Source organism: Camellia sinensis, chromosome 4 (assembly GCF_055761805.1).
Source record: "Camellia sinensis isolate YWXY chromosome 4, ASM5576180v1, whole genome shotgun sequence".
Taxonomy (NCBI): domain Eukaryota; kingdom Viridiplantae; phylum Streptophyta; class Magnoliopsida; order Ericales; family Theaceae; genus Camellia; species Camellia sinensis.
Window position 1 is genome coordinate 213,518,596 of NC_138964.1, and position 26,905 is coordinate 213,545,500.

Here is a 26,905-nt window from a genome sequence, read left to right on the forward strand (position 1 = left end):
TGCTCTCTATTGCGATTTCACCTAATTTCTGTAAACACTTACTAGTTCTACCCCAAATAGGAGGCATTGGCAGGGTATTGACAACCCCAAACAAGAAAAAACTTGAAGAACAGTGATGCGAAGAAGAAAATGACAAGGAAAACTTACAGATTCAGGAGCCAAATCGAGGTTCAATCAACCTCGTCCTCTGCTGTAACGTCCAAGACGAAGGAAAACATTGGAAACGACGTTAATAGGAGCAACAGCAGCGACGACGATTGTGGCAGAACCTCAGGGGTTTAATGTTTTGAGCAAGAATGAAGATGTACAGTGATAAGGGTTTTTGGGCTTCTTATGCGTATATATGGGGGAAAAACAAAAGGGCGGCAACCTTTGAATTTTCCCCATAATGATGACAGCTTTGGGGTTGCACGAAGCGAGTGGGGAAATGCCACGTGGCAAGGGGATGACTGGCTGTCAGTACGATCGATGGGACGTCAGTACGGCTGACTGATTGACGACAAGGCAACCGGCACAAGTCTCAACGACTGGCCAAAACATATAGCTCGGTTAGAAAAGGTAATCCCAATCACATTCAGCTCGGATGGGATTAAGGGGCAATTGAGAGGGAGATTTGTGCTGAACAATGGGCCGAGTTGCGCCAACACGGAATTTGGTGTTGGGCCAGGTGAGGAGAACCTGGGACGTGTCGTTGGGCAGGACTGAGGTTATCCGAGGTGTGTTGGGCAGAGCGGTGTGGACTCACCTTTTTCTGTGCCCCCGCCTTTCGGAAAGGGTTTGAAAAGAAAGGCCTCATAGTTTGGACTCCTGCTGTTCTGAATCTAGTCTCACAAGTACAATGTGAAACTGATAAACACCAAAGAGTCCAATCCGGAAAACCTTTTGAAAAATCGATTTTAAATCAAATAATGCCAAAATTGGACTGCTTTGCCAGATTACAGAGTCACCACCTAAATATTTTATTTTTTTGGAAATTTAGGAAACCCTGACTCGTGCCAAAGGTCACGTGTCCGTCATCACCAAAGTTGTCTCGGCTCGGGAATTTGGCCCCCCGCTCGCCCGATCAAAGATCGGCCTCTACTAATCATAATATGTTCTTTCATAAACATTATGTGTTCTTGTTTCGGTTATTAGCTAAATTTACTATGTGACGCACACAAGCAAGTATAGACTAGTCGCAAGACTTGGAACAATTCAACTCATGTTTGTTTTTGAAAATGGTTTGAATTTGCCACCCTCAAGTGGGCTTAAAGATACGGATTTGCCACCAAACAAGGTGGGCTTAAAGCAGGATTTTTCCATGACAAAGTGGGCCTAAAACACACATTCATTGAATTGTTTCAATTCAAACAACAAAGCCTTCATCCATAGGCATTCATGCAGTTTAGCATTTAAGCACATAGCCTCATGGCAAGCATGCGAAACATGGTAATATGGAAATCACACTTATGCAAGTATGTTAAAGCATAAAGACTTACCGAGTATTCCAAGTCAAAACAAAAAAACTAGTTAGAAAAATACATGATCCTAACTATACAAGATGCCTAATGCAACACATGCAATATGAAATTAATAGGCCCGACTACTTAATCATGGTATTTGCAACACTTTGATAGCATGCTTTGAAACACGTATTCAAAAAAAGGTATTGAAATTACAATGCAGTTAGAATGATGCGCCGAGCCTCGGTGTATGCAAGACAAATAAATGGATGCAAACATGCAAGCGTAAGGTATGCTAATTGAAATATGCTCCTAATCTAACCATCAAAAGAGGTTAAATAAAAAGGAGAAAGACGTGGGGTTAGAAAACATGCACACACGCACACACACACTTATTACATCACGCCCTCGCGAAGGAGGGTCCGAATGAATAAGCTAACAAGCTACACTAATTAAGCTAACCATTATAACAATTGAAAGTAATTAACTATTCTAGTTAACTAATTATTACAAACCAAGTTAAGCTAATTAATTACAAAATGAATTAATTAACTAAATACCTACAACACTTGTGTGAATGAATTAGCTACAACTAACTAATTAGGCAAAGTAAGTAAATGTCCTCGAGGGGTGAGGGATGCATGCATGCTCGGCTTCTCCAGCCGAAAATGCCATCGCCTTGCCATTGCAGCCTCTGTTTGCACATTTTTTACCACTGAAAATTATGCCAACTCCCAGAACACTTCTAATCCCCTTTAGGAGCACACAGAGCAACCTTCTTCATTGATGGCCGGTCGGCTACCAATGGTGGCCGGTCGATTGCTACTGGTGGCCGGTCGGCCATCCCTGTCCAAACAGTGTATTCTCAAGGTTTGTATGTATTGTTACTCTCCTTATCATTACACAAGTTCAAAGGAGGGTAACTCTCGGTCCTCAAACCATCAACCAAGCATTTTCAACGCACAATGGCTAAGGAACCAAGCTTGTACAAGCTTAATAAATGCGCACACAAGACTAAAACAAAACCATTACCCTATCATGTATGATCAAGGGTGATGGTGGCCAAGGAAAGTGGTACGTTTCATCACTTTGAGTATGAAACGTCCCATTTTCCTGGTGTTCGAATTAACATCTGATCCGAACACATGCAATGCAACACGAAAGATGCTTTATCTTGCCTCTTTTACTTGTTCATTTTTGTTTACTCATTTTAGCTTACCAATCCATTCTTTAATTGATTAAGTCCAAGGTGAGTGTCCTCTAATGGAAAGAGGGTTTAAACCACAAGTGCCTTGAGCATGAAAGAGACCTCATGCCGTTGATAATGAACTCCCGAAGGAATTAAACCATTAAGCATAAATGTCTCAATTTCACACTTAAGCCAACAAGAGGTTCAAAGCCACTTTCAAAACAAATGAAAAGTGAAGAATAGTGGGAGGTTGCAGAGATGTTAAGTTAGAATCAAGTGCAAAACAACACTAAATCATGCCATTAACTCCAAAGAAAGATAATCAAGGCATTGAAACAACAAACTAGTGAAGGAAATTGCACTACAACCATACCATACAAGGTTCAAAGAACCTAAGCAGCCCAAAACAGAGCTAAAGCAAGTCAAAACAGTAGCAAAAACATGCTGAGATCAAGTTACAAAATGCTAGAAAAACATGTTCACGTGTTAAGCTATCTAAGCATGCAAACAAGACACAAGGAGGGGAGGCTAACCCCTCCAATTTTGGACTTCAAAAGAAGATTTTTACCACTGAAAAACCTTTGAATTTTAGTGGTTAAAAGGCCCAAAAATTTTGATTTAAAAGTGATGAAAGATGGCACAAAAGCTTAACAAGCAAAGAGACAAGAAGAGTAGACCACCCCCAAACTCCAAAAGTCCTTAAACCACCATTTTTAAACCATAAAAATAGAGTTTTTTGGAGTTCAAAACCAGCTAAAAAACAGTGTAAAAAGATAGTAAAACAAGTATGGAAATTAAGTTTAAGTGAGGTAGGTGCAATACCTTTGAAGCAAAATGCAATTCAGCCAGTAACTCAAGCTCAAATCCCCTTTCAAGGCTCAAACAAAACTCCAAGGGACCTCAGCTCAAAGGTGAGAGTGTTTGGTTAAGGGTTGATGTGCAAAAGTGTAGAGAAACCAAGCAAGTGTATGCAAAATAACAAGAGAGAGAGAGAGAGAGAAGTCTAGAAAGAGAGAGAGATTTTTGATCCAAAATTTCTAACCCTCAAAAATGGGGAAGGACACCCTCTACATATAGAAAAACAAGGTTTGAGCTTGAATTCATCCTACCATACATGTGTATGGAGATGCAGTTCAGTGAGCAACACCTGGCACAGTTGGCAAACAAATATCTGAAAAAGAGAAAAATGGCCGTCGGCCACCAATGTAGCCGACCGACCACCACTTATGGCCAATAGGCACAAGTCATGGTCGATATGTTGTGGGGCTGGCCGACAGGCCACCCTTTCCTCTAGACTTGAAGCATCAAGCTCTTGGTCCACAACCAAGCACAAAGCAGATAAGGTTCAAAGGCACCAAAGACAAGGCGCTCGGCTAAGAACTTTGGCCACTCAAAACGAACATGAGCATACAAAATCATCGAGTGTTCAAACGATAACGTCTAAGTCTTGAGGACGGTCAAAAATAGGGTGTCTACAAATGGGATCTACATGAAATGTAGTGCCGAACCGAGCTAGGCCCATGCAGAATATCGTGTTGGTCGAACTCGACCGAACTGACTCAACCGGCGGACAGAACTGCCCCATCATTAACTTCCAAGGCAACGAAGTCACGTGAAGACCGAGTTGCGGACTGATTGGGCTATTAATGATAGGCGGGTTATGATCTAGCTCGACATGAAGCGACCATCGTCGTGTTTTTGGTTCACAAGTAACAACCTGGTCAAGCATCCCACGTGGACCAATAAAGAGAAGAGAGAAATTGTCATGACCCGAACCCGCCCCTATGGGTTAAGGACATAACCGGCCAGTAATCCTGAGATTACCTACGACCTCAAACCAAAAAAGACATAACTCATCAGAGTAAAGGGGCCAAACGGAAGCAATAATTAAAAACTTTGTTCATAAAGCTGTGCTTATGTGCACTTTAAAACAAACCATATGCATATATGTTAATAACCCACAACAAAATACAGTATCATAACATCCTTTACAGACAGGATCATCCAAGCTGAGTCAACCCATAACAAAACTATATACAGATAGACACAAAGTCCTTGCCAACAAGACAAAATATAAATACATAACAAAATGGCAAGGATGGGTCTCGTGCGTGAGACGCAAGGCTAACTCTCCAAAACTCATGTTGTTCCTGGCAGACTTCATTGGGGTTGGGTTTGGATTTCTCTTGGCTCACCTACAAACACATAAATGAGCGTGAGCGATAGCCCAGTGAATAATATCAAATTAAATACAGAAGTTACATGACAATGTAGAACAACATGTTCCAAACGGCCTTGGGCCTAATTCTTACTCCTATTTAACAGATATATAACTATACGAAATTCAAATCAAGTGGCTGTAGTTCCAAACATTCTGGCCTTTGGCCCATTCAGGCTTTTATTCATGTCAAAACGGCCTTCGGCCCATTTATTTATGTCGAAACGGCCTTCGCCCCATTCGTTTCTGTCAAAATGGCCTTTGGCCTATTTGTTTACGTCAAACGGCCTTCAGTCCATACATTCTTGTCAAAACGACCGTAGGTCCATTCATATACGTCAAAACGACCTTCGGTCCATTCATTTCTGTCAAAACGACCTTCGGTCCATTCGTTTACGTCAAAACGGCCTTCGGCCCATGCATTCGCGTCAAAACGGCCTTCCGCCCACTCATTCATGTCAAAACGACCTTAGGTCCATTTATTTCTATCAAAACGACCTTAGGTCCATTTATTCATATCGAAACGACCTTTGGTCCATTTACTCGTTCATGTCAGACTTTTGTCCACAATCCCAATTAGCAACTCTTAAAGCTTATAAGGGAATAAACAGTTAGACATTGTTAAGCTTTCAAATATCGATATTACTCACAGTGATCGGCTTGTGGATTCACCCAGGAGCTTGACCCTACACATTTCATGAACACAAAAGGGTCATTAACAATTCAACCTGTTCCTTAATTCACATATTCCTCTTTAGGCTTTATTCTTATCTTATTAACTCATTTACAATGCTTAACATATGCCTAAGAGTGCTTACAAGTGAAAGAGAACAAAAAATGAAACACAGAACGCATGAACAAAATTTCAGAAAACAGGGTCCCCGCTCGAGCATGGACTTACCCGCTCGAGCGGACCCAAGAGACCTGCAAAAGTACTGGTTACCTCAAAATTACGCTTGAGCGTGAGTTAGGTCGCTCGAGCGGAAGACCTGTCTACAAAAGCTCCCCGCTCGAGCGTGAAATATCCCGCTCGAGTGAACATCCAACTCTGCAAAAAGTGCTGGGAGCACGAAATTTACGCTCGAGCGGCGATTTTCCCCGCTCGAGCGGACACCAAAATTCTGGAAATTCCAGATTGTGTTCTTGAGCTCCAAATGACCTCCAAAGGTTCCAAACTCAAAATCTTGGTTCCCAAACATGCAAACATATTACATACCATGAGTATACAAGTATTAGGAGGCCAATTACTCAAAATCATGGTCACATTTCTTCAAAACAAATCAACATTCTTGTAACCTCATGGTTCAAGCTTTCAAATCTCATATAAGTTCATTAATAAAAAATGCATGCAATCTTTCAGCTCCAATTCCATTTCAAAAGATGTAAATAGTGCCTATTCTCATAAAGCTCAACAAAACCAAGCTTGCATGCATGATCAAACTTCAAATCTTGCTTAATTGACATGATACATGCTAGATTATGCAACTTATGGCAATTTAAAGGCAATTCTATGCATGCATGACCATATCTTATCAAAACCAATTTAAATCATGCCCTTGATCACAATTAAACCTTGAGTTTACATGATTACAAGTTCAATTCATGAATTCAAGAGTCAATGGCTTACCTAGAAGCGCAATTCCTTCAATCTATGGTCCAATTTAGAGTTGAACTTCAAATTTCCAAGCCTTCAAGATCAAACACAGATTTTTCTCCTTTCTCTCTCTTTAACAGCCGACCCTCTCCTCTCCTTAGAGTGTATATCAGCCAAGTGAAGCAAGAGGAAGTAATTGATTGAGTAGTGCTCATATTAAAAGCCACTCTCTTGTAATATTATTATAATATCAAAGAATAGAGCACTAATTCACTAATTTAATCAATTTAATCCAACCCGAATCAATTTTCAATTAAATTTCACCGTAGGCTCTAAAAATTATGCCAATCACAATGGCGTAATCAATTTCGAGTTCTGTGGCCGATAAGGCCCTCAATTTAATTTCCCAAGCAAATTATTCAAACAGATATTCCCACGGCGAACAGATAGAACTTCAAAATCACATATATTCACATAATGGCACACACAATCATATCAAAACATTTAATCACATTCGTATTAGAGACCAATTAGCATAATACAGAACAGGGATGTCACAGAAATCCACTCCTAGTATGTGTTAATACCGTTTGGCTATGTGACAAGCATTGTTTGGAGGTTTTGGCCTCTACACGTGTAAGAAATATACAAGGGCGCATAGCCGCTTGTCCAGAGAAGGACTGCAGAGGTAGTGCGCCCACAATCTCTGAGGCTGCATGGCTAGCCTTGAAAAGGAGGAACATGCAGACGTCGAAGGTGAGCAATTCTGCGCAATTCTCTCTGTCTACAGTGCTCTCTGCCTTCTCTCTTCTCCTAGCAAGCTAACTTGACCGTCGGAGGGGTTTTTCGGCAAACCCACCCGCCGGGTAGCTCACCTTTGTTTTGTTTACAGTACGATGAAGTTCTAACAGAGTGCGACGAGCTTAGAAGCAAGAAGGTACGGAGCGGGTTGAATATTTCTCCCCTGTACAATCACAATGATCAAAAATAAAAAATAAAAAGTGAATTAAAGATCTCGGAGTTACCTTTTTCTTGTTGTGTTCTTGGACAGCGAATCGGCCAATGCTTTCAATCTCACCACTATTTTGATTCCCTTTGGAGTCGTGAATTCCTAAGAGGATGGGTTTCATCCTTATCAGAGAGATTTGAGAGAAGCCTTCAAATAATGGAATTATTAAGATCATTATCCTATCAACAAGAATCATCATCAACAACAAGAAGATGAAAGCATTATGATCTCTTCTCTCTTTCTCTCTCATCTTCATTTTCTTACGCCAAGCTCTCTCTCACCGCCAAAAATAGTGATCGGAGCACTGTCACTGCAGTCAAGACAACGATCTATGGTGAGGGAATGAGATTGGTGATCAGAGATTGAATGTTAGCGTCGATCCCAACGATGATACCTTAGTAGCAAGGCAGATTGAAGCCTTATTCTTAGAACTACAACTAGTACTGCCATCAAAGTCGTACTCCGATGATGACGAAGTAATAGTCGATGCTTTGTGCTCGGCTTCAACAGCCATCGTCGATGGCAGCGGTTGTGGCAATGGCTGATCTGCTTCTTGATCTGTAATAGGCCAGAGTTGAAGAGAGAGAGAGAGAGAGAGAGAGAGAAGAGAGAGCGAGAGCGTTTGATTTTGGTAGGGTTTGATTTAGTTTCCATTGTATAACACACACATATATACACATGGGTAATTGGTCATTTTACAATAACTTGTTTTTATGGACAAAATATTTTAGAGTGTGAATCTTTGAGCAAAGAAAATCTAAATTTGAATTTATGGACCAAGTATCCCTAAATTTTTTTCTTACTTCCCAAAATAGGTCTTATTCCTAAATCTAATTTATATTTAAATCTAGACAAAAAAATATCATGTTAGTTACCACATAACATAGGAATTATATTATTATATTGGGTAAATTACACTGACACTCTCTGAGGTTTCTGTTGAATATAGATCCCATCATATTTGACAAATTACATTCCCCTCCTTGAGGTTTGTAATCTCATTATAAATTACCCCTAGATTGCTAATGTTATGCCTTAAAATTTTCTAAATGACCATCTTACCATTTTTCCTACCATTTCTTCTTTCTATCATCATGATTACATTCTATAACTTTTCATCATTAAATTCTCTCTGAACATATTCTTATTGAGTAATGATAAACAAATATAAAATTTTATATAGAATTTTCAAACATAATAATACAACTTAATAGTGACTTTTCACTTTAAAACAAAACATCCATAAACATTATTTATATTTACAACAATATAAATATCACAACAGTTTTATGATATTTTTTGTATAAATTTTTATATATAAATATAATTTTTCTTTTTTATTTCCACCAGTATATATAGATTAATCTAGATATATTTAAAAAGTATAAAATTTGTACAAATTTTTTTTTAAAAAAAATCATTAAAAACAACAAAATAAGATAATGTATTGAATTTTTGTATTTTTTTGTATTTAGTGAATTTAAAAAAAATTAAAGAAATCAGAAAATATTATACTTCTTAAGTATATCTACTAGATTAGGTGTATCAAAAAAAAAAAATTTACTTAAAATATTAAAAAAATTAGTAAAAATACAAAAAATACAAAAAATTGAATTTGTTTGTGTGAGTTAAACCAAAAAAGATGATTGTTATTTCCATTGAAATGATATGAACAAAATATCTGTATTATTTTATTATTTTATACGTATAAAGACTAAGAGGAAATATGTTATTTTAATCTTATAGGGGGTAAGTGTAATTTTTCAAATGTAAGGAGAGAATCTGTATTAAACAAAACTCTCAAAGAGTGCCAGTCTAATTTACCCTATTATATTTGGATTTGGATTTGAATTTAGATTTATGTTAAATGTGTGATATATATAAATAAAATATTTTTATACCCCGTGACTATTAATGTGTAATTTTTTTTGTCTAAAGATAACTTAACATTTGGAGTAAATTGAAAAAAAATTGAAATATAGACTAAAGTGTGAAAAAAAAAAAAATAAGAATCAAAGTGAAAAAATAACTAAACATAAGAGGCAAAGTGTAATTTGCTTAATATTATAAGAATTTTATAAATTTGAGTTATATTTTAAAATTTTACTATTACATGTTATATTAGTTAACAAAAAAATTATAAGATCTATTATTTTGTTTAATATTATTACTATTCTTTATTTTTGCACACAACTTTTGTTTTATAAAAAAACATAAATATACTGATTAGGATTATTTACGAACTGAATTGGTCCAATTTTAAGGTAAATTTAAGATCGAACTAGTTCATGTAGGTTAAAAAATTTAGACTTAAATCATATTATAAAACTATGTAATCCAATCAAATAGAAATTAATTTAGTTTGGTTTGATTTAGTTCTACAAATTTTATATTTTTCTATTCAATAAATTTTCAATTATTAATCAGCAGAGTTCAATTAATTATAAGTAGAACATAACAACATTGAGAAATTATAATATATTAAAATTTAATCACAATTGAGGTTGGGAGGGGATGTAGCTCAAATGGTAGAGCGCTCGTTTTGCATGCGAGAGGCACGGGGTTCGATTCCCCGCATCTCCAAACTCTTGCTATTTTTCAAATTCAATTCAATTTTTCTTCTTTTTTTTTCCCCTTCCACTTACTCTACTACTTTATATATTTATTTTGTAATTTTTTTATTGAAAAAATGTAAAACGTTGGTTTGGTTAACTAAAAAAGTTCTCTATAAAATACAATTTTTTTTCAAAATGTCAACATAATTATTTAAAGAGCATTACTATTCAGGTCTAAAAGTTAGACCCATTTTCTAAACCTAGTGATGTGTCAAGAAGATTATTGATTTATAATTAAATATTCTCTTATTATCAAATAATAATCTGTTTGACACGTCACTGGTTTTATAAAGTGGGTCCAGTGAAATTGTATATCGTTTTCCCTGTTTAAAATGATTTTATTTCCATACTTTGAAAAATTCCATCATGTTCCTCTAGTCATAAAGGTTTCAATTGTTTGGCATAATCTACCATAGTATAAAAAGTTTAAAAATTATTTAAAAAGTCAAAAAGTCCTTACTATTTGAGAGAAGTGTGTAGGAAAAGCTCAGAAGGCAAAATTATTTGAATTCAACAGCCCAACAGTGCAACAATTTTGCCCTTTGAATTTAACAGCCCAACAATGCAGCTCAATGCTGCAGATTACTTTGCATTTACATTTTCCCAAATATAATGAAGTGGCACAATGTAAGTGTAGACGTCCCTCGAACGTCTCGGGAGGGAATCCCCGTTTCGTTCGTTTGTACAGTTCAGGACTCAAATTGTCACGGTTCTAAATCTGAACCAAAGAGTCCAGATCTGGCAAATCATTTTTAAAAACAGATTTTTTGAAAGAAGTGCCAAACATGGACTGCTTTGCCAGATACAGAGTCGCCACCTAAATATTTTATTTTGGGAGAATTTAGGAAACTCTGACTCGTTGCCTAAGGCCACGTGTCCGTCATCACCAAAGTTGCCTCGGCTCAAGAACTTGGGTACGATTGGGGAAGGTCATCTATGAGCACCCCCGCTCGCCCGATCCGAAGATCGGTCTCTACTAACCATGATATATAGTTTTGAAAACGTTATGTGTTCTTATTCCGGTTATTAGCCTAATCTTACTATGTGATGTGCACAATACAAAAAGTATAGACTAGATCGCCTAATTTGGAACAAAGCATCGCATATCCGTTTGGTTGAAAAATAATTTAAAATTTGCTACTCGCAAGTAAGCTAAAACACGAATTTCAATGAGTTGTTCCAACTCAAACAATCCAACCTTCACCCATAGGCATTCAGGCAGTTTATATCACATAAGCATATAGCCACATGGTAAGCATGCTGTCATGTTTAACATTCACACTCATGCGAGATGCTAAAGCATAAAAATACTCACAGTGTACTCCAAGCCAAAACAAGAAACTAGTTAGTAATCATGCATGATCCTAGTTGATGTTAAAGTGGCTAATGCATCGCATACAAAATGTCACTAGAATAGGCTCAGCTAATCTATGGATGGCATGTGAAATGTGACAGATAGCATATATTCAAGTTAGATTTGAAATACTATGCAGTTAGCATGATGTGCCGAGCTCGGTGCATGCAATACTGATGAATGATGCACGCATGCATAGCATAAGGTATGCTAATTTAAATATGCCCTAATTCTAACCATTGAAAGCAAGTAAGTAAAAGAGAGAAATAAATGGGGTTGGAAGACACGCACACACGCACGCACGTACACTTATTACACAATTGCCCTCGCTCGGAGGGTCCGAAATAATAATACAGGCTGAATAATGAATTAACTATCCTAGCTAATTAATTATTACAAAACTTCTAATTAATTAACAAATTAATTACAAAAAAAAAAGCCTAAATATGAAACTAAAGAGACCGCCGCAGCTCTGCCTCGGAATGTGTGGATGATGCATGCTTGATGCACCTTGCTCGGAAACCCGGTCCCATGCCATTGTTGCCTCTGTTTACACTGCCTTACTCCTCTGAAAATTATTAAAGTTTCCAAGACCCTTTTGAATAACTCCCTGAGTGTTGTGGGATGCCACCGGCCATGATAGAGCATTACCGGCTATGAGAATGTAGCCATCGGCCAAAAATTGAACCACCGGCTGGACTTTGGTACCCGGTCGGCACTGTAAGTGGCCGGCCCGCCATTCCTTCCTACAAAACCCTGTTTTGACAGCAGCAGAGGACAGACAGTGCATGGCATGGAAATTCAAAGCAATGTGTGCATGGTCACTCTCCCAATCATGTTATGGACTTAAGGGAGTGTGGCCCTTGGTCCTCGGGCCACCAATCATGTATTTCGATGCATGATGGCCAAAGGCACCAAGCTTGCAAATCAATGTAAATGCATACGACAAAACAAATGAATGCCTCATGCCCTATCATGTTGAGATCAAGGGCATCGGCGACTGAGGGTTGAGACGTGTTTCGTCACTTGGAGTACGAACACACCTCACCCCTCTTGCTTGGTTTGACACCCCAAACCAAGCAAAATGTAATGCATGTTTGCAACATGGCTCAAACATGCGAAGTAGCTCAAGTATGCCATATGGGACTAAGGTAATGAACATGCCAAATGCAATGTGCCAAACATGCAAGATGCAATGCCATGCAATCTATCATGCAAGCTAGGATATGAAATGCAACTAGCTAAACAATATGCAAATGTGCAAATATGGTACAATGCAAGCGTGATACCAAAGCAATGCAACACATCAAACGTGCGATTATATACAAAGATGGACTTAAATCGAGATGGGAAGGCCTCAGCCCATCCCAAAACAGTGGCCAAGAATGCTAAAATAATGGTGCCAATCATGCAAAATAAACATGCCAATCGAAGGGCCTAAGACTAAGGCATGAAAGGCAACTCTCAAGAACACTCAAAGGTGACAAAAATGGACATTAAGCACTCATGTTAAACTCTAAAAAGCATGCGAAGGATGATGCCAAAACATGCTAGGGAATGGGTGCGAGATAGAAGACATTCAAGGCCACAAAGAAAGCATTACTCAACACCTACCCCAAGCAAACATGGCATGGATTTTCCAATGCAAAACAGAGTTTTATCATGCAAAAATGAGCCCCAAAAACCTCTGATATGGCAGCCCAAAGCCTTAAACACATAGGTATGCACAAAAGCCCCAAACATGGAACATAAGACCACATCTCTTCAAGGCATTGAAAGGGTAACAAATGCAATTATGTAAGCATTAAACATGAACTGAAATGGCAAAATAAGTGACTCCAAATCACTGAAATAGCCTAACTAAAGCATGCTTATGACTCACACACCCAAGGCTCACAAGCCAAAATGTATGGAGGCTATACAAATCATGGCAAGCATGGCCCAGTACCCAACAGACCTTAAGCATGGTCAAATAATGCTAAAACCTTCTTGGAACCAAACCAAAATCATACTAGAATGTCATTTCATAACATAATACATATTAGATCAAAACATGAGATTACAAGGCAAGCATATAATGCATGAAATGGACCATTAATCCGACCAAAAACAGTGATATAATATGACCAAATAACATTCAAAAATCTCTGAAATGGAGCAAAAAACAACTAAGCATGCATGCTACCCTTGTGAGCAAAAAAAATGAACAAATGAGAGACCAAGGGAGAGGGGTGTCCCTCCCCTATGCAAGACTTCAAGACCCTTTCACCACCACTGAAAATCCACTGGATTTCAGTGGTGAGAAGGCCAATACACAAAAGGTTCCAAAGCTCAACAAAAGAAGGCACAAAAGGGGCCAAACAAGGCCTAAGAGGGGGAGGTCGACCCCAAACACAAAAGAGACCTTAATGAAAGATCTTAAGCATGCAAATACAAGACTTTTTTCAGTTATACACAGAGCTTAAATCAGCATGCAAGATAGGTTAAAAACTAGTGCAAGAATGGGGAATATAAAGCAACTATACTCACCCTTGAAGAACAGCAAGTCCAGTCCCTTTTTCTGATCAAAATCAACCCAAAACCTCCAAGAACAATCTCTTAACACCTCAAGAACCGAAGTATGGTGTAATACTATGTGTTTTAGTGCAAAACTAAGAACAAAACACACTTTTGAACTCTCAAACACACACAAATGAAGAGAGAGAGGGGGATATAGAGAGAGAGTGGTTTATATATCAGATATATATGTATTATCTTTGGTTTTGTTGAACCTCTTCAAAGGAAGAGGAAGGTCCTCTTATATAGAGCAAGATGAAGGCTTGAAGCTTCTAAGGAAGCTAAACAAAAGGGTCAAGGGGGTCAAGGGGGTCAAGCTTCTCAAGGAAGCTAACCCAAAGGTCCAAGCTTCTTGAGGAAGCTAAGACAAAGGGTCAAGCTTCCTCAAGAAGCTTGAGCAAAGGGTTCAAGCTTCTTGAGAAAGCTAGGACCAAAAAGGTGCAAATGGTGCAATTCCTCCATACAAATCCGTGCACTCTAGCTGGCACAACTGGCATGCATAATGCCTGAAAAAGGCAAAAAGGTGGTACTGGCCAGAAAAGGAGTCCATCGGCCAAATTAATGGTCGGCCGACCACACAAATTACCGACCGACCATCACTAATGGCCGGTGGCAAGAAGACACGGCCGGTGGCCTCAAGCCATGGCCGGTGAGGCGTGGGGATGGCCAACAAGCCATTCTCTACCTTCCGAAGCAAAAACCAACAAGTGTTTGGTCTAACCAAGCACAAGACAACCGAGTTGAGAGATCCTGAGGCAAGGCGCGTAGCCGAGACCTCCGAGAACTCAAAACGAACATGAACATGGATGATCACCGAGTGTTTAAACGATGACGTCCAAGTCTTGAGGACGGTCAAAAATGAAGTGTCTACAGTAAGTCACGAATTCCCATTAAAAAAAATTGAAATGCACAGAATGAAAACAGTGCTGCTGCATGTGTTAGGAAAGCTAGAACAGTAATTTTGATATTTGCTACAATATTTTATTACACATTTTTTTGTAAAAAGACAAAATTATCCCAAACATACATTTTTTTTCTCTACTTTTTTAGTCAAAAAATCAAAAAAATACATTTATATCCCAAACAACTCCGTAAGAATAATATGTTAATTTCTCACTTAAAAGCTAAAGTTTGAAAAGACTCAAAAAAAAATAAAAATAAAATTAAAAATTTCATAACAAAAAAGTAACTTTTTTTAACAATTACCAAATACATCAATTTTTTAAAATTGCCAAACCCCATCTAAGATCTTCTTCAGTTTATAATTTGAGAATTTGTGTTCAATTTTTCCAATAACTCCATCAATAAAAAAAAATTTGAGCTGCCACAACAATAATAGACATGAGAGGAGAGACCCATTAATCAAATAAAGTTGTAATAATGGGATTATCATAGCATTTACTTAAACTAACACATCGTTTTTAGAGTGAGAATTAATCTCCACAATGCAATGAAAGTTCAAAATGTTGACACAACAATACAACTTCTAACAATTCCATATCCTTGAAGTGCCAAAACTGCCGTCACACTGCAAACTTCTTCTACTTTTTTTTTTCTTTTTCTTTTTCTTTTTTTCTTTTTTTTGTGACCATCTCTTCAAGAACTCCCACAAAAGATTGTGAATGCTTTAAAGATTGAGAGGAGCAAATTTACAAGGTTTTCTGTGTTCTTTAGGCGTCTGCAACTGCATGAACTTGTGCATCTGTCACACCAGAGCAAGCAGCAACAACCTCAAAATATAGCATTGAGTTTCTCCCTCTTGAACTCGCTATAGTCAGCCAATAAGCTACCATTAACTCTATGCTTTGCGTTCTCCACCATTCTATCGAGCACCTATTTATAAAATGCAAAGGTCCTACTCTCATTTCTTTTTGGTCATTATGTAACATTTTAGAATTAAAGAAGAGTGACTATGGGTTTTATAGTCTAACCGATTCTACAATGCCTCGATGAACATCTTCAGGCACCAAAGCAAGGACAGCAGGGAGAACAAAGCTTATGCTCATCTTTAATTGAATTTTCAGCCGGCTTAGTGATTCCCGCCTATCGGAATACAAGGCTCCTTTAACGCCAAGGGTGAATTCAGATGGCTTGAGAAAGTCATCTAGGCCTTGGAGCTCCCACCTTATCTACATAAAAGAACAAATTGCAATGTTTGTTGCAAAGGGGGTTAAGAACAAAGAAACCAATTCATGAAAACAGCTTAATAGTAAACATTGGCCAGTTTTCTTTCGCAGACTTACAATTTCAACCTCGACAACCTTTGTGATATCGCGAGGAACGCCAGGGGGGTAATCAATTCCTTTTGATTTACATCTCAACCTCATGTCTATTACTGGCCAGACAGTCAAGAGCAGGAAATGTATAGGTAACATCTGTATTCTCCACTCTTCCTGCATTGAATAAGTACACAAAAATATCAGTCTTCAGACAAACACTCATAGATAGAGATAGACCTCTCTCTAACTGAAGATGGCATGCTAAAACAGAAATCTAGGGTTTAGTAGAAGTCTCTGGTCTTGACAGGCAGTCCCAGTGCACAAGGCACCCACCACTGTGGGGTCTAGGGAGGGACAAATGTATGCACTACACAGCACACAACAAGCCTGAACTGAATTGGTGTCAAACCAATGTAACCTAAGTACTCAAAGAAGGCTACAAAAATCAATTTCTGCTATTCAAAAAAGGAGTTATACCACACATTCTTTTAGAGAAAATATCAGCATGCCCAGCTTAAAATATACCTTTTCAAATTCAGTACTACAAAAAACTCAAGAATTTCACCATTTGGAAATCAATATTTCAGTAATTCACACTGTAAAACTTTCCCCAACCCCACATCCATTGGATAGGATGATCAGAGCATTTTATTTTTTTATTTTTTTTATTTAGATCCAATCTTGTAGAGCATTGAAGAGGATCAAGACAAACAGTTGTTCAAAAAATACACTTCGGTAAAGAAAGGCTAGCAAAGCAACAGAATCCGTTTCACACCATCAAGTATGAGGACTGCAATGAACTTTGTTAAGATCATATTTATCACCAACACTGCTACATATGAGCCCCCAACAACCCCCCCCCCCCGGAAACAAAAAAAAAAAAATCCAAAAATCCAAAATTTGAAACGTGTGAAACAGATTTATTAGAAATTTATTCTACATTGCTTCTCTAAGTCATCCAAGCTTACTTAATATCGTCGAAGGGCCTCTCCATGTACAGCCAATTGATTTTGAGTTAGATGCCTCCAAAAATTCCAACCAAAATTCATAATACCTATGGCGAACACCACACTTAAGTTTAAATCTATCATACATTCAAATTCTAAACACTTTTCCGGTGACAGTCTTCTGATTATTTTTTCCTGGGTTGTAGTCCTGAACCTACTCAGGAAAATAGCTAAATTCTGAGCATTTTTTTTAAAAAAAAATTCCTGGGCACATAGCATTTCTGATTCATCCATATTATGAAAAAGCCATGATGCAAATAGCTTAATTTAGGCCTACCCACATTAGTTCAATCACATGAGAGAGAGAGAGAGAGAGAGAGAGAGAGACCTCATTGAGTTGTTGGCTTCTTCGTTTATCAGGAAAGATAGCATTAAAAACTCTGGGTTTATCATCCAAATACTGATCGAAAGAAGCCTGAAAAAACAAAACCACCTACTTCTAACATCCAATTCAAACAGAGAGAGACAGAGAGACAGAGAGAGAGAGAGAGAGAGAGAGAGAGAGAGAACCGCAGGGGACTCGGAGAGAGGGATGTCGGTGATGATTTTGGAGGAGTAAGTAGTGGGTTTCACCATCTGGTTCGTAATCATCATCATTTGCGATCGTGATTTCGATTCTACCATCAATAGATGCTCACGGGGTTTCAAATTTCGAAAGCTCAATTGCTTCCCCTTCCACTCCCCACCGCTTAATTGAACTAACCACCTCTTATTGCAGGACCGAACCAACGAACCCATCACATCCTCACCCATTCCCTCTCTCTCTCTCTCTCTGTCACTGTTGTTGCAGAGGCATTGCTATGGAAGAATTTCTAAAGCATAAAGGAAAAGGGAAAGTAAAGTAAGAGTGATGAGTGAGAGAGAAAGAGAGAGGGAGGTGTAATTTGGCGCTAGATTTATCTGATCTGTTGGTGGTTACAAGTACCGACCTCACTGACCAAGTAAACGCAAACACATGAGCTTGTTATTACCACTTTGCCATGGCATATGCCTAGCCTAGTGCCTTGCTAGTTGGCCCTTAAAGGCCGTTTATTTTGGGAGATAGAATGAAAGAGATTAATAATAAAGAGATTGTTAGTGAGGAATTGTTAAATTATTTTTATATAAAATAATAAAATAAATAAAAAATATAAAAATTAAATATTAATATTTAAAAAAAATTCTCAATATATAAAAAATAAAAAAATAAAAAAATTTCTAATCCCCTCACTATTTTTTTAATACCATCTCTACCTCCTCCTTACCAATCCCCCTTCCTCCTCCTTACTAGTCCCAAGGGATTACTAGTTCCCTTCCTATCTCTCAAAACAAACACCCCATTCTCAATCATTTCCTCACTATCAAACCCAATCCCCTCCCTATAACTCCAAACAAACGGGGCCTTAAGGGTTCGCTTGGGAAGAAAAAACTTGGGATTTTTTTGGTTATTTTAATCACAAAAAAATAAAATAGGTTTTTTAGTTCAATAAGATAAAATATCACATTCAAATTATAATCATTATTTTTCTCTCACAAAAGTTTAAAAAATCAAAAACTCATCCCAAACGAGACTTTTTAACCCAAGCTAAAATAGCTAAAAAGTCAACTCACATCTCAAACGAACCCTAAAATAGGGAGATTTTGTCAAAATCTCTTCATAATAAAATTTTAATATATTAAAAATAAGTATAAAAAGTTTTCCTTAAAAAGTCTAACAAATATCACTATTATCAAAATATTAAATTTTAAAATAATATAACCTTTGACGTAGATGCCAATTTTTAATAACATTAATATTTTTAAAATTCTTTCATCACGACCTACCAAATGAAATCCATGTTAACTACGAAATTCTTTTTAAAAAGAAAATTATATCCGTTGAAATTGATGTAAATAGTAACAGTAACAGTAACAATAACATGTTATTCTGTTTGACAGTGACATGTTACCTTCCAGTAACATATTAGTCTGCTTGACAATTACTCTATTTGACAGTAATATATTACTATGATTCATAATAACATGTTACTCTGGTAACATTGTTCAACAAAATAAAATATATATATATATATATATATATATTGTCTTTACTCAATTGTTTGTTTTTTCTTAGGGGGTCTGTGAAGAAAAATAAATTAGACTGTCCTTTTCATCAAACAATGGTTCAATGAAAGGGTTTTGACTAAATTTTCCTACTCAATTATGTGTTTTCTGCTTAGGGGTAATAAAAATAAATTAGACTGTCATTTTCACCAAATAAGGGTCCAATGAAGGAGTTTTAACTAAATTTTCCCTTTCAAATATCTAACAATCCTACAAATTCACTTTTATTAATTCATAATTTATCTAAAAAAAATAATAATTAATGATTCAAATTTATTTTATTCATTAATCACATATTTCATCAATTTAATCTCTATATAACAAATACATTTGGGGGTAAATTATGAGTTCATAAGAATAGGTTAATAACATTTTTTTTTTGAATATTAGATAAACTACAAATACAACTTTAAAGTTTATTTAAAATTTTAATTATTCTTCATAGTTCTTGAAATTACATTCAAAGTTTTTAATTACATACAAATAATTGATATTTTTTCTATTAATTTTTTTAAATGACAAATTCTAATAATAAAATATTTATAATTTTCATAATTATAAAAAGTAATTCATATTTTCAACAAATTTCATGAGTACTAACATAAATGTTATGTTTAGAGATGGCAATTTGAACCCAGCTTGATAGGGACCTGGCCCCGATTAGAATGGTTTTTTCTCGAAAAATACCTCTGACGGGCCAAGGATGGTATTCGAATATGAATCCCCGACAATTTTTGGACCAGGGATGGAAATACGTTCCCCAGCCCCAGCCCCAGCCCCAGCCCCAACCCTGTCCCCAGCCCATCCTCATCCTCGTCTTTGTCTTCGTTCCCATCCCCATCTCCATTTTCTCAAACTGAAATTACTATAATACCCATATATATATAAATCAAACCCTAACACAACCTCACACAAGCCTCAGGCAGTCTCATCTCTCTCTCTTTCTCTCTCTCTCCCCTCATCCCCTTTATCTCTCTTCTCGCCAACCACCACTTCCGTAGTCGCCCAATCGCCACGACTACCACCTTCGCAGCAACAATCTCCTATTCGCTTCTGCAACCTCATCTTCTCTACTTCGAACCTAACACGCACAACCATCTTACCTTATTTTTATTGAATCCGATGATCTCTTTCACCACTAACCGAACCTTCATCGTCAGAGCTGCTCAGCCGCAAGATCCAGATCCACCACTACCACTAGTCGTGAGATCTGAAATTTTGAAAATCTGATCTAAAGTTTCAACGATGATCTATCTTTCTTTCTCTCTTTGATCTGATCTATGAGAACAACTCAAAAAAATTTTTTTTGTTAAGATCTGCTCAATTTTTTTGTTGTTAGGGTTTTCTTAGATCTGATAGATACATAACTGCTTTGCTACTTCTGGTTAATCTTCTCTATTGTGTATTTGATTAATCCTGTTTTCAGTTCATCTTAATCACCTACAAGATCAGTCTGTTATATCCACCTAGTTTAAGTCACCCACTTTCGTCCCTGTCCTGAGTAAGTCCTTGGAATTAGGCCGTATTGGACTTAGGGGTCTTCCGAATAGGGTATGTACGCATACTAGGTATGAGGTAAAACTGACCAGAATAGGGTATGTATTAAGATATCTGTAAAACTGATTAATTAAAAACAACAATGAGTCGATTATTTAGAAGTAACTCATCAGTAAGTTCTAGGTCAACAACTTTGCCCTCAATACCTAATCAAGGATTAGTGATTAATGAAGAAGATGTTGAAATACAAAATGATAACATTAATTTAAACTGGAACATCCCAAAATTACCAATCAAAGAAATTTATAAAACTACTTTTTACAGAATACTTTTCATGTTAATTTGCATGTTAAAACCATTGAACAAGTTTACGAATTAGCCAAACCTAGAGAAACCTGTCAATTATTTGATTCTAATTTAATCAAAAGACATTTAAAAAATGGTAAGAATTTCATTCATCTCGGATTAATCCAAGTCGGTGTTAAGCCATTAACCCCACAAGGAAAAGATACTTCTGTTTTACTATGTTTAAGAGATGCTCGTTTTATTGATTACAATGATAGTTTAATGGGAATGATGGAAACTGGTCTACATAAAGGTCCAGTTCATTCTGATTGTTTTCCTGATTTCACACTTAGCTTACGTGATCCACATATTTTAAAAGCATTAACTTTAAATATTCAATTAAATGGTTCATTTACTAATATGTTAGAAAAAGTTCATAATATTGCTCTTATTTATCGTGTCCATTATAAATGCATGAAAATGAATTTAAATGTTCAAGCCTTACACAAAAGTCCAAAAGATAAAACTCTGTTAATTCAAAGTAGTAATAATGAATCTCATATTAATGTTCCCCAAATGATTGAATGGAAAAACATTACTCTTCCTGATCAATGGCTTACAACTAATGAAAATTATAAACATAGTCAACAACAATCTTCAATCCAAGATATCCAAGACATTCAACAATACAATGATGGTTCTGTCCGTATTAAATTTAATCGAAGTCAATCTTCTAGGCATAGTACATCTAGTGTTCCTACTGAAATTACCACTGAAGATGAAATATTTAGCACTCCTTTATTTCGAAAAAATAGTCAAATTCATCTTGGTCAAACTACTCAAACTTCCCAAAATAAATTAAAAGGAATTGATAATTCTACTACTTCCCAGATTAGTAAACCTGTTTATACTACGACTACACATTTCCCTGAAGAAGAAATAGCCTCAAATAATTCCCCAACTCAAACTGATTTCGAAGAATTGATACCACCTGTGAATCCCCAGTTAATGACAATCAAAAAGGATTTTCAACCTGATTTAGATAAATTACTTATTGAATTTAGATCTAAAGAAAACAGAACTAAACGACATGCTTACCGTGCTAAATATAATTCTGCTCAGCAATCCAGAATAACTAGAGAATGGTATGATTTTATGGTTCAATATGGTTTTGAATTATCCTTCTTTGATTATATGGATCAATATTACAAAAAGATTAACACAATCACCAAACATAAATGGAAAACTTCTCCTAATACTTCTGTTAGCTCCAATCATCCTCCATTGGCAACTATAATTATTGATCATCAGGGTTCTGAAGTCCCAGCCTCTCCTTTTAAATTACCTGGTACTGATTCTGAAATGAAAAAAGTTATTGAACAAAATAATTATACTAATCAATGTTTGACAACAATTGGTAAGCAATTAGATAAACTAGAAATTAATTTAGAGGAACAACAATCTGCTAAAACTACTAAAACCTTAGATCAACCTTTACTAAATCTTCCCAGTCATCGTTCGAAACGAACCAGCCTAGTCACTAATGATCAATCTACCGTCAAAGCTATTGAACAATTATTTACTAAATTAACTCCCAATGATACTTCTACATCTAAAGATAAAGGTCTTACTGTTTTAAATCAACAACCTATTACCAACACTGTTTCTGATCACTCCGAAACTGACACTACTGATAATGAAATAAATCAATTAGCCCAACAGTTTCAACCTTCTCATCTTAATAAAATTCATTATCCCAAAGTTAAACCTCAAACTACTAAAAATTGGTATTCTCGACCTACTCCACCTGACCTCCAATTTGAAGAAACTAATATTAGTAATCAATTTTCTGTTTCTGCTAAACAATTATATGAATGGAATATTGATGGTCAAAGTGAAGATCAAATCCTGCAAAAATTAAATCATTTATCCATGGTAGCAAATAGTTATCTTAGTAATTATCCTCAATATTCTCAACCTGAAATTGTTTCCTTACTCACCTCTGGTTTTACTGGTATGCTCAAATCTTGGTGGGAAAAATACCTTACTGAAGAACAACGTGATACAATCATCTATGCTAATCAAACTGATGAAAATGGGCTACCCATCTTTGATGAATCTATAGGATGTTGTCACCCTGATGGTATTAATCAACTAATATATACAATAATTCGACATTTTATTGGTACACCTACAAATATTTATTCTCGAATCCATGATCAACTAAGCAATCTTAACTGTCCAACCTTAAGTGATTTTAGATGGTATAAAGATGTATTTACCTCTAGAGTTATGTTAAGAGACGACTGTACTAAACCCTTCTGGAAAGAGAAATTTATTAATGGATTACCTAGTTATTTGCTCACAAAATTAGAGATGTTCTTAGTCAACCTACTGGTATTATTGAATATGATAATTTAACATATGGTGATATAATCAGCACTATACAAAAAGAAGGTTTAAAAATGTGTATTGATCTCAAACTTACTCAGAAAGCTAATAAAGATAAACATAAAGCTAAATATGAATTAGGCAATTTCTGTGAACAATATGGTTTACCTCCTGTTGCACCCTCTCGTAGGAAATCACACAAATACTCCAAACATAAATCATCATACAAACATTCCAATAAATATAAATATAAGAAGAACTATACACCTTCCAAATCCAATGATAAATTTTATACTAAACCCAAAAAGAAATATTATAAATCCAAATCCCATCCAAAATCTAAATCAACTAAAGATGTTACTTGTTATAATTGTGGTCAAAAAGGACATTATTCAAATAAATGTAAAGACAAACAAAAATTAAAAGACAAAGTTAACCAGCTCCACATTGATGATAATTCCAAAAATCAATTATATGAAATCTTTCAATTAAATCACACTATTAGTAGTTCTTCTTCTGATCATCTAGATACTTCATCTGATTCCCAATCACCTAGTGATGATTCTGATAATGATATTAAAATAGGTTGTAATGATGTTTGTTGTAAACCGGTTAAACAAATTACTGTTCTCACCAAAAGTACTCAAGAAGAATCTGCTCTAATTGACCTAATTAGTAAATTAGACGATCCCAAGTTAAAACAAAAATATACTGATAAATTAAAATCCTTATTAATCCATTCGGATACCAAACCAACGTTTGATAAACCAATAATCAGTCTATCCAAAACCTTAGAAAGATTTAAAACTAAACCAAAAGAAGCAACATTACAAGATTTACAACAAGAAATCAATCAAATTAAACAAACAATCAAAGAATTACAACATAAAGATAAAAAACTCGAAGATGAAATTATTACTTTAAAAATTAATAAAAGATTAGATAATTTCCAACCTAATAATCAGGAATCTCCACATGAATCTGAACATGATTCTGATCCTAATCCGGATAACTTAATATTTGATAACCAATCACGTCCATCTCAATCCAATAATCCTGACGAAAAACGATTAAGTTTAATCAACAAACTTTACATTCAAAAGTGGTATTCTAAAATCAAAATAATTGTTAATGATTTTGAATTAGAATTAATTGCTTTAATTGATACTGGTGCTGATTTAAATTGCATACAAGAAGGTTTACTTCCAATTACATATTATGAAAAATGTCAAGAAAAATTAACTTCTGCTAATGGTACTAAAATGCATATCAAATATAAATTACCAAAAGTACATGTTTGCCAAGATAATGTATGTTTTAAAACCTCTTTTGTTCTAGTTACCAATATGACTGATAAAATTATTTTAGGATCTCCATTTATCTATTTATTATATCCTTTTACTACATCTAGTACAGGAATAACTACACATGTTTTAGGACAACCTGTTACGTTCAAATTTTTATCTCCTCCTGAACTATTACACTTAAACCAATTAAAAGATTGTTCTATTTCTCATCAAATTAGCCGCCTGACTCGACATTTAAAATTTCTTAAAGAAGAAATAAATCACAAACGCATTGACCAACAATTAACTAATCCAGTTCTTGTTTCTCACATCAATGATTTTAAATTAAAACTTGAATCAACTGTTTGCTCCACTTTACCTACTGCATTTTGGCATAGGAAAAAACATGTAGTTACCTTACCATACATTAAAAATTTTGATGAAAGACATATCCCTACTAAATCTAGACCAATTCAAATGAATCATGAATTGCTTGAAATGTGCAAAAAAGAAATTAATGACTTACTACAAAATCGAATCATTAGTCCAAGTAAATCACCATGGTCTTGCTCTGCTTTTTATGTTAATAAAAATGCTGAATTAGAACGAGGTGTTCCTCGCCTAGTTATCAATTATAAACCTTTGAATGATGTTTTAGAATGGATTCGGTATCCTATTCCTAATAAAAAAGATTTAATTAAACGACTTAGTCAAGCCGTTATTTTTAGTAAATTCGATTTAAAAAGTGGTTTTTGGCAAATACAAATTCATCCTAAAGATAGATATAAAACTGCATTCAACACACCCTTTGGTCAATATGAATGGAATGTCATGCCATTTGGTTTAAAAAATGCTCCTAGCGAATTTCAACATATCATGAATGACATATTCAACCATTTTAGTCATTTTTTCATTGTTTACATTGACGATATATTAATTTTTTCAAAATCACTTAGTGAACATTGGAAACATTTAACTGTATTTTTTTACACAATTAAAAGTCATGGTCTTGTTATTTCTGCTCCTAAAATTAAATTATTTCAGACTAAAATTCGCTTTTTAGGATATGATATTCATCATAATACTATCCTACCCATTAGTCGATCCATTGAATTTGCATCCAAATTTCCTGATGAAATTCTTGATAAAACTCAATTACAAAGGTTCTTAGGTTCCCTCAATTACATTGCTGAATTTTATAAAGACCTTAGGAAAACTTGTCAACCTTTATTTGATAGGTTAAAGGATAATCCTCCCCCTTGGTCTTCTGTTCATACTTCTATTGTCCAACAGGTCAAACAATATGTCAAGTCCCTTCCTTGTCTTGGTATTCCCACTGAAAATTCATTCAAAATTATTCAAACCGATGCCTCCGATATTGGTTATGGTGGCATTCTACTTCAGCAACTTACTCCTCAATCATCTGAACAAATTGTTCGCTATCATTCTGGTGTCTGGAATAAAGCACAATTCAATTATAGTACTATTAAAAAAGAAATTTTATCTACTGTTTTATGTATTCAAAAATTTCAAGATGATATTTTAAATCAAAAATTCTTACTTCGTGTTGATTGCAAATCTGCTAAATATGTTCTTGAAAAAGATGTTCAAAATCTTGCTAGTAAACAAATTTTTGCTCGTTGGCAAGCTATTTTAAGTATTTTTGATTTTGATATTACCTATATACCTGGTTGTCAAAATTCCCTACCTGATTTTCTTACCCGGGAATTTTTACAGGGGGGTAAGGGATGACTACACCATTTACTGCTTACCATAAATCCCGAATTACCTATTTCAAAACCCTCATTAAACAACTTACTCATCGCATTCACCGCCTCAAATTAGCTCGACCAACTACCAAAAGAGCCCAATACATCAATTACCAACAGATTCAAGCTCGCCGCAATTTACTTGCTCACAACTACAATTGTTTACATCATCATCAAGATTATTTAGATCTTCTTTCTGGTTGCTAATCACTGTTTATTGCTGCATAGATGTCTCGCCCAAAGCCTCCTTCCAAGGCTTTGGTCCCATCTTCCAGCAAACCAAATCAACTTATTGTCCCTCCTCCTTTGGAGTCAATCACCCCATCCTATTCACTTGATATGGCTAATCGTTACCAAGCTCTTGGTAACCTTTGTCGCCCTGATTACTCTAC

General features: G+C 35.7%; 1 protein-coding gene, 1 long non-coding RNA gene and 1 other non-coding gene across 4 annotated transcripts; 1 reads left to right on the forward strand and 2 right to left on the reverse strand.

Moving 5' to 3' along the window:
* Window positions 1–9,962: 9,962 nt before the first annotated feature.
* TRNAA-UGC (transfer RNA alanine (anticodon UGC)) lies at window positions 9,963–10,035 on the forward strand. The gene has a single exon. It is a non-coding gene; the product is annotated as a tRNA-Ala (tRNA).
* A 5,300-nt stretch (window positions 10,036–15,335) lies between these two features.
* On the reverse strand, window positions 15,336–18,172 carry LOC114282462 (uncharacterized). Of its 2 annotated transcripts, XM_028225141.2 has the most exons (5): window positions 17,714–18,172; window positions 17,532–17,618; window positions 16,221–16,370; window positions 15,909–16,106; window positions 15,336–15,810 (listed from the first exon to the last, which is right to left on the reverse strand). In XM_028225141.2, the coding sequence occupies exons 1-5, from the start codon at window positions 17,954–17,956 to the stop codon at window positions 15,709–15,711; spliced, it is 780 nt and encodes a 259-aa protein (XP_028080942.2). In that variant the 5' UTR covers window positions 17,957–18,172; the 3' UTR covers window positions 15,336–15,708. The 2 variants fall into 2 exon arrangements, with proteins under 2 accessions (XP_028080942.2, XP_028080943.2); XM_028225142.2 differs by lacking the exon at window positions 17,532–17,618 and having other exon boundaries at window positions 17,714–18,099.
* Window positions 18,173–22,164: 3,992 nt separating this feature from the next.
* On the reverse strand, window positions 22,165–24,517 carry LOC145823553 (uncharacterized). The gene is made up of 2 exons (XR_014365849.1): window positions 24,413–24,517; window positions 22,165–22,424 (listed from the first exon to the last, which is right to left on the reverse strand). It is a non-coding gene; the product is annotated as an uncharacterized LOC145823553 (long non-coding RNA).
* Window positions 24,518–26,905: the final 2,388 nt, after the last annotated feature.

Excerpts from the sequence above, each read along its gene's own strand:
- LOC114282462 (XM_028225141.2), bottom strand. The coding sequence starts at position 17,956 with ATGGGTGAGGATGTGATGGGTTCGTTGGTTCGGTCCTGCAATAAGAGG. Across the intron at positions 17,619-17,713 it reads CTCTCTCCGAGTCCCCTGCG|GCTTCTTTCGATCAGTATTT; the intron begins GTTCTCTCTCTC and ends TTGTTTTTTCAG. Across the intron at positions 16,371-17,531 it reads GAAGCCAACAACTCAATGAG|GAAGAGTGGAGAATACAGAT; the intron begins GTCTCTCTCTCT and ends TATTCAATGCAG.